The following is an 8,530-nucleotide window of genomic DNA, read 5'->3' as shown; positions in this document are numbered from 1 at the left end:
ATGTGACACAAACAGTGTACACACACACACACACCAGTGACGTGGGTGTACATATATACATGCTCATATTTGACATAAAGAGAGGAAGGGAGGCAAGAGGATTATAATAGCGAGAGTAAAGCATTGACAGAGAAACAGGATGCCGCTCACATCACACGCTGTAAGCAGCCAGAGGTTACAGTTGTCTGGTTGTGGCCCTGTTCCAACACCGCTTCCCTCTGGCCTCCTTTCCTTGAAGTGACTGACTGATTGAACAGGGTTGTGTTGGTTAAATCAGGCTTGCATGACTAACTTCAGCCATATCTGAGGATGGATTTACACTTCTATTGTCATCGGGAGGATTTCTGTTTCATGTCTGGACAAGACTCAAAAGATCTGATGTGTCAAATGAGTGAAAAGAAATCTGACTTCCACCCACACTGTAAACCCAGCCGTAGTTTTTTAAAACAACGGGGGAGGGAATAATGTAATCAGAGCGGGGGGCTCGTTTACAAAAACCTCTCACACTGCATTTAGTGTCATATTCAGTCTTAAATCTTATTTTTCTTACAACACTTGAAAAAAACTGTCAGTGGGATGAGATAAACCCTCTTGTTTCCAGAGTTTTATTGAATCAAATGTCATTTTCTTGATACTGGTGATACTGATCTGCCTTATTCTGCCCTGTTTTCAACATATTTATACTTGTTCCCCGAAAAAAAAAAAAAATCCAAGTGAAACAGCACTGGAAACAAGTGGGATTATCTCAACCCACTAGCAGATTTTTTTTTTTTCCCCAAGTTGTCTGGACTGAAATCCAAACAACATTCCGAGGCAAAAACAATCTTTAAATGATCTTCAAGTGTAAGAAAAAAAAAAAGAAAGATCAAAATAAGATCGAGTTGAAGATGAAATTCCAAGTGGGTTTGTGTGAATGAGGCCCTGGGCTGTTCTTTGTCCTGCCCTCCCAGTGACCGGGCAGACAGATGGTTTAAAAGGAGCCCTGCTGAAATTCACTTTCACCACCAGCCCCTCTGAGAGCGAGACGGCACAAGTGACAGCTAGACCGTGAAGCAGGACCATGCACAGATATTATAGGGGGGTGGGGAGGGGTGGAGGGGCTCAAGAAAATACACAAAAGAGCACTTGAACACGGCCAAGTGCATTTGCTGCAAAAAATGTCCATCTTACCGAGTCACTTAGTTTCATAGTCCGCCTTGATGACTTATTTTTCTTGTTACCTATTCATATCACAACAGTCTACTATTTACAAAAACAATATAAATTTCTCTAGTTGTAAGAGAAATAGGATGACTGCACAGATAAGATGAATATTTCTTGCAACGTTTTAGCGGCTTGGCGATATTTGGCCCTGTTTTATTGAGATTATGGTGTACATATATATAGATATATATTTCTTTCATACAAAAACGTATATGAATGAAGACATTCTAGCTCACTTTGGACTGCGCCTGTGCATGACGGAGGTCTAGAGCCACAACACCACAAACTCTTGCGTACAGACAGTCAGAAACTGTCCCTATCAGATAGTCCAGTGCCTCAGGGAACTGCAGCAAACTGAATCAGTGTCTGCCTTTTAGTCCTCTGGAGGAAAGCTTGAACAATGCAGTCATCTGTCTATTGGAGCGACAGGGTGAACAAATGAGGATACAATACAAAATACATAGTCTCTATACACATAAATATCAAATACCAAGGCAGATGAGAAATATTTCTTGTTTATGTCAGTAAAGCTTTTGACCATGCAACGTTCAGTACCTAAAAAAACAAACAAACAAAAAAAAAAAACAAAACACCAAAATTATGAACACAGCTTAGTCCACCAGAGACAAAATAACAATGTCAAATATGTACACAATTATAACAAAAATAACAATATCACTCTTTCTGCAAGAACACATTTTATCATATATTTTACAGCTAAGGTTGTACCATTAGTCCAGCACATTAAGATGTGTACAGGTAGCTCGAAGGGAAGAAAGCGACTGTTACTACAAGTCAACACTACGAGGTCATCAGAAGTATTTAAATACGCCATTGAAACATAAGCTGCAAAAAATAATATACTCCGAATAATATGTATATATATGTATATATATATATATATATATATATATATATATATATATATATATATATATGTTAAATACTGATCATTCTGAATCCCTGGATCGCTGAAAACGTACTTTGTCTATTTAGGCATAGGCAACTAAATCATACTAACCAAAACCCCTCCAGTAATCATGTCGATGCTGCTCTGCAATTTGTGTTTCACATTTGGCTTTGTCTCTTTCACTTGTTTGATGCTCTGCCAAAAAGTGGGCAGCTGGGAGGAGATATCGGCGGGTTTTTAAGCCTTTTCAACTTTTATTGACTGAATATGATGCCAGATGAAACACATTCTCTCTTTTTAGTCACCTGCGTAAGATCAAATACACGTCTACTGTACACCTTTGTGCTAGCCGAGATAAGAGTGTCATCACACTTATCTTGCATCCAATTCGAGCAGGTGTGTGTGTGTGTATGTATGTGTGTGTGTGTGTGTGTGTGTGTGTGTGTGTGTGTGTGTGTAGCCATGCAAGCATTATAGAACCTTGTATAATTTGAGCTCAATGTGAACTAAATGAATTGTTGCATCCATATTCATTCATATATAGAAAAAACTCCTGTATATATGTATGTATGTGTGTGCATGTGCATGCGTGTGTGTGTGTGTGTGTGTGTGTTTTCATGTCCCAGGCTCCAGCAGAGCCTTGCATGGCTCTGTGCCTTGAGAGGAGGTTTCAGTGGGCTAGTTGCAGCCAAGTATTACTGCATGTACTACTATATCTACACTACTGCCTGCCTCATAAGTGCATTATTGTTGTACAACATTTAGTGTTTTGTACCTCAATAGAAAAGCTCTCTGCTGCCTTAAAGGGGAAATCCGCCCTAAAACAGAATTTACATATGTTACTCCTACAATGACCCGGTCTGGATATGAGAACACAAAGTTTACAAGCTCGAGACTCTCCAGACAGCCTGCCACTGAGAACCAAAATCCTTGGGTTTCCCCCTTTCACAATGAAAAAGAGACCAGCTTTCAGCTCAACCGTTTTAAATATGGAATATGAGCCTATAATGTCACCAACCAAATTTGCTGCACGACCACAGCTCCTCACAAACTCGATAAAGATTAGTATGGGATTTTTGTTTTCTTGCACAAACAATTTCCCCTTGGGGAAAATTAAGTTTGTGTCTATCTAGTAATTGTTAAATTCTGTTTTTATAAATTTGTTATTCACTTAAAGACCTACTACATCTCTGTCAGATGTGGTGAAGCGTTTCAGTCTCCCACGGTCCAAACGCTGTTTGAGAAGCTTTCCTGCGCCAAGTTTAAATTACGGGGAAACACTGAATACTTGGAATTTTTTGGCAGGGCAATGGTCAGATTTTAAGTCATTGCACATCCACACAAACACTTTTCATCACACCCAGCAGTACTCAGGGTGTTTTCCTGATTTGTACACATAAACTATAGCTTATTTAGATCTAAAATCATCCATTCACCAAGTATTCTGTGTTTCTCAAATGCACATAATCTCCAAATCACTGGTAATGGAGGAGGTCCAGGATTTCACTCTTCATCACATTAGAGGTTTGAGGTCGGGCCGCCTGAACTGTCCAAGATCATAGGAGAGACATACATGCATTGTGTTTCAGTGTGCATTTTTCCCTTGAAGTACCACCTTCACACAATTAAGGCACCTTTTACACCCCTGGGGGTCAATGGGTTCTTCTAATAAGAAGAGAAGCAACAATAACAACATGGAACACAGAACCGGACCGAAACAGACCAACAGCAATGACGATTAACAACAACATACAGTAAGACAGTCGACAAAAAAAAATCAAAGGAAAACACTGCGGAATGTCTATGGGTAAGGTAAAAAAAATGACACTGACACAAAACGCCAGAAGTGCCCCGTTACATTTCTTCTCATCTCATCCATTAGATTTACACACACAGCACCGCGCGCCACGTTGCCATGACGTCATCATCACAGGATCTCCGTGGAGTCGCTGTGGCTGTATCCTGAAGCACCTTGATTGGTAAAGTCAGTTCTCAACCCCCCCTCCCCAACTCTTGCCTTATCGGGCTTAGTGTGTGTGTGTGTGTGAGAGTGTGTGTGTGTGTGTGTGTGTGTGTGTGTGTGTGTGTGTGCGAGTGCGGTCAATATCCAACATTGAGCTTGTTCTTATTGAGCTCCCTCTCTAGGTTTCCTATCAGGGTGTCTATGCTCTCCTGCAGGTCCCTCAGGTTCACCCTGTTGCTGAGCACAGGGCTAATGTCCTGGATCTTCATGTAGGCCTGATACGTGTGCTCTTTGGGGAGGCGCGGGGGCAAGATGTGCTCGCACATCCTCTCCTCCTCCTCCGACGGCTGACCGTTGCCTGAACCGTCGCTCTCCACCTCCTCCTGATGCTCCTCGTCTTCTTCCTCACCCTCTTTCACCTCTTCCTCTTCCATCTGAGTCTCAACCGCCTCTCCCGAGAGTCGCTCCTGCTCGGTCGGAGCTGGCGCAGGAGTCGGGACGTCCTGCCCTTGATCTGGTCCTCTTTCCGCTCCTTTCTCCTGTCCCCTGTCCTCCGATTTCTCCTGCGCCTCCTCGGCCGGCTCCATGTCCTCAGAGGGCACATCATCGTAGTCCGCCTCCTCTTTACTGGGAGGCAGCAGCAGCTCGGGAGGGAAGTAGCTCTCTCCACACCCACTCCAGTCGCCCGCATAGCGGTTACTGGGGCTGTCCAGGCGTCCCGGTTTGGGCCTCAGGACGCCCGCCATCTCCGCATCAGTCAGGTTCAACACCTGGGGGCGCTCTTTTCTCCGCCGCAGAGGGAGGACGGCCAGTAGATCAGATGACGATGGGGCCACAGGGGCCACGGGGGTGTTTGCAGAGGACTGGCCATGTGGGTCCACAACTGGAAGAGTAGACACAAAGAAAGACAAAAGCAGGGAAAAAGACAGAAAGTGAGTCAGTGGTTAAAAAAAGGAGCTACTTTGACTAACAATTGTGTTTCAGTGCCACATCGATGACTTCACAAACAAACTGACATTTGCCTTGAAAGAAAAAAAAACCCTTTGGCAACACAACACTGTGCCTGCCATTTGCAAAAGGGCACAGGTGTATCTATCCTCCCCTGACTCTCCTGCTACACCAAAGAACTTTATTTTGAGTGATATTTAGACTAAGTGCTAATTATTGTGTAATGAACCCCCTTCACGGTCAGCACAGAGCTCTGAGTGACTCATTGATGTGTTCATTAGGTCCTTTCAGAACAGCTACTCCTGCTTGTCCGATTCAATTGCGAGGTGAGGCTTCTCCCAAAAATGCAGCCAAAATAATACAAATACAGCACAAGGTAGAAATGCAGACGCAGACAGACACACACATGCTCAAGTCACACTGCAATGCTCTCCTGAAGCTGCACTCACTTGAATTTAATGCTCTCTTTTATTATATAATTCAATTACTGTCAATTAAACCAAGCTTAGCGACAGTAAACTACATGGAAAGCACTCCAACACAACCAGCACAGCCCAGTTACCTGTCTCTCTCTCATTTCTCTCTGTCTTTCTCTCTCTCTCTCTGTGTACCTACACTTGTCGACACCGCTAGCTCGCCCTTACTGGAAACAAAAAAAAACAAAACAAGAAGTGTTAACAGCAGTTAGGCCTAAAGGATGTTTATACCATTACTTAAGGTAAATACTGGATAATGCAGTTATGGTGAAAATTATTTTGACAACTTGGTGTATGAAGGAAAACTTTGAGGTCTCTGGTTTAAGAACGATAATTCATGCTTGTTCATTTGTTTAAAAAAAAAAAACTCTGATATGCTATGGCTTCTATTCATTAAACATTAGGAGTGGCTGAATATCGCTGGTATGTGTGCGCAGTGATTGCATTCCTTGCATCTTCCCCGAGGCTGAAGACTCATCTAATTATCACCTAAAACAAACAGGAATTATCCTCCAGGAGAGACCGTGTTATTTGATTTCACCAGACGTGATTCAGTGATAAGACAAAAATTATGTTGACACTCAGCTTTCAGCATTATAATGGGAAGTGGAAGCGGCGGCCCTGTTATTATCCATTTATTGTACTTGTACAGTGACATCCTCAGAGAGAAAGGTAAAATATTGTATCCTCTGTCATTGGGACAAAAAATACCAACAACACAATATACTTTTTTCTGATGGTACATATGGGCCACAGAGCACTGCTAGTAGATTAAAAATACCAAGGGCCCAAACACACACACACACCCTCTCTCCTCTTCCACTTTCCCCATTGTGTGATCTCTCCCTAACCACCTGCTAACATGTGTAGGCACAAATACACGCAGTTGGCACAGCATATGTTTCACACCAAGAATTCAAGCAAATTTTCCACACACGATACCTCCCTGTGAGATTTGTCAAATACCAAGAGGCAGTAGTCACACAATCACACACAAACACAAAAGCACTCATGCGCTCTCTCACACACACACACTGTTACAGTGCAAAGACCTTGCCCTTGCAGAAAGCACAGCCTGTACAGTTGTCAGCTATCTCACGCTCACTCAGCGGCACAAGACACACACTCTTGAGGCTGCGGCAACAATGCCGTGGAGGGTTGGGTATGTGTGTGGGGTGTGAAGAGGCGGCTGAAAATATCCCATAATGGTTGTGAAATGCTAGGGTGAAGCTTCGAGGGCCGAGGGCTAAGGTTAGGGCTGGAATGCCTTTAATTATAGTCCATTCGTCCTACGCTTGGAGCTGGGGAAGTGGACGGAGAGATGTCACAAGGGGTGTAAACAGCAGCTTGCAACTAGACTGAGAGCTCGGTCAAGGTTAGTATTTCTCAGCAGAGCGGGTCATTACAGCCACCAGCCGGGTGACACAGGCTGCTGTCAGGACCAGGACAGGTCACTCCCTATCCTCTATTAAAGGCTGACAACCCTACACCCTGCCCCCACCTCCCCAAAACCTCCACCGGCTCTTATTCTCTATTTCTTCTCTGTCACATCTTCTAGAAGAGCCCCCCGAGGAAACATTTCCTATTTGAATTCTTCGCATTTTATTAACAATTCTCTTTCCTTTTGTTCATTACTGGCCACCAGCAATGATGGGATTTCCATTTGCTGACTTATTCAACTGCTGCACTTAGTGTAAATTGTTTCATGTGCCCCCCTCCCCCCCGTGCCGTTAAGGAGGGTGGAGGGTGCTTCACGTCTGTGGTTTACACTGAACTGGCTGAATTTGGGAGTGGGAGGATGCAGTTAAATTTAAGGGCAAGAGCATATGCCTACACTTTAGGTTCCATGACAGAGTCTGTTCTCCTTAAGGCATCAATCAAGATGAACTCAGATGAACTCTTTAAAAGGACCACGTTGGTCCCATTTTCATTATTAATGAAAGTCATGATTGAAACTGATCGTCACAAATATTGGCCATGCCAAAGCATTTCATTCCCAACTCCTCATGCTGCGAATACCTCTGATCTGTACACTCACTAAATTTGCTGTTTTACTCTATTATGAGCACTTGAAATTTGCACATTTTCAGCAAATGTGTTCAAGCTTCACTGAGCATTTTTCAGGGGACCATGTACTCCTTCAGTTCAATAAAAACATGAAAATCATCAACACTAGATAACAGTGAAGTGTTTTCATATGGTGATATCCTTTCAATCTGCTTGTAGACAGGGTAGCTCAGTTAATTTGGAAGTTTACACCGTTTCTACAGTTTCTCAGACCTCAACTGTATCACAGCGTCCACCGTCACACACAAGGACAGTCAGTTGCTTTACTTGGGGTGATCAGAGTGGGTATTAATTCAAATTAAAACAAATAAAGCACCAAAAGAAAAAATGTAATGCCAAAAGAAAAAAGGTCAATTTATTTGTCAAAATAATATTAAGCACAAATTGTGCAGCGCCTGCATTCATTTCCAGTGCTCCTCTATCCTTCCTGAATATTCCTTGATTTCCTTCACATCTCACACTGAGCAGACAGCTGCAGCCTGAGGAGAGCAGTTGGACACGGAGACAGATGACGAGTGAGGACGGCGGCTGGTACCGGGTATCTGTCCTCGGCTGGTGATTTATCTGAACACAGGGGGCCACGCCTCAAAGTTTGGTTTACAGTGGAGCTTAATGGCTTGGCTCTGACTGGCTCGGGTCTTTGCTTTCTGACATGATCAAGCACTCTGTGGAGAGTTTCATCTCTGAGGAGCCAACAGATGGTGGCCAATGGTTATCTGATGTGTTTGTGCCAGTGGTGGGTAACCTCAAGGATCAAAGCAGCCCAGCCCCTTTACAGTCCTGAGCGGAGCTGAACCACAGAGCTGGTATTAATTTGCACGAGACCCTCAAGCAGAAGCAAGGACAGGAGGTTGGTAAATACAGACCTACTAACATGTATAATCTGATTGTATGTTAGACCGAGTTTCATGTCCGCATACCTGGCAGAGCTGCGGAAAACTGAACAGAATTTGGAAACAGAAT

The 8,530-nt window shown here is 43.4% G+C and overlaps 1 protein-coding gene across 3 annotated transcripts in view; it reads right to left on the bottom strand.

The window, feature by feature from the left end:
• Positions 1 to 775: 775 nt before the first annotated feature.
• syde2 (synapse defective 1, Rho GTPase, homolog 2 (C. elegans)) overlaps positions 776 to 8,530 on the bottom strand; it is a 51,142-nt gene continuing 43,387 nt past the window's right edge. For all 3 annotated transcript variants that reach the window (XM_030050058.1, XM_030050059.1, XM_030050060.1), the window contains exon 8: positions 776 to 4,959. In XM_030050058.1, coding sequence (XP_029905918.1) covers positions 4,214 to 4,959 — 746 coding nt within the window. In that variant the 3' untranslated portion in view covers positions 776 to 4,213. The remainder of the gene's footprint in view (positions 4,960 to 8,530) is intronic.

This window comes from Myripristis murdjan, chromosome 4 (assembly GCF_902150065.1).
Source record: "Myripristis murdjan chromosome 4, fMyrMur1.1, whole genome shotgun sequence".
In the NCBI taxonomy this organism is placed as follows: domain Eukaryota; kingdom Metazoa; phylum Chordata; class Actinopteri; order Holocentriformes; family Holocentridae; genus Myripristis; species Myripristis murdjan.
The sequence above is the reverse complement of the archived record's forward strand: the minus strand, read 5'-3'. Positions and strand labels throughout refer to the sequence as shown.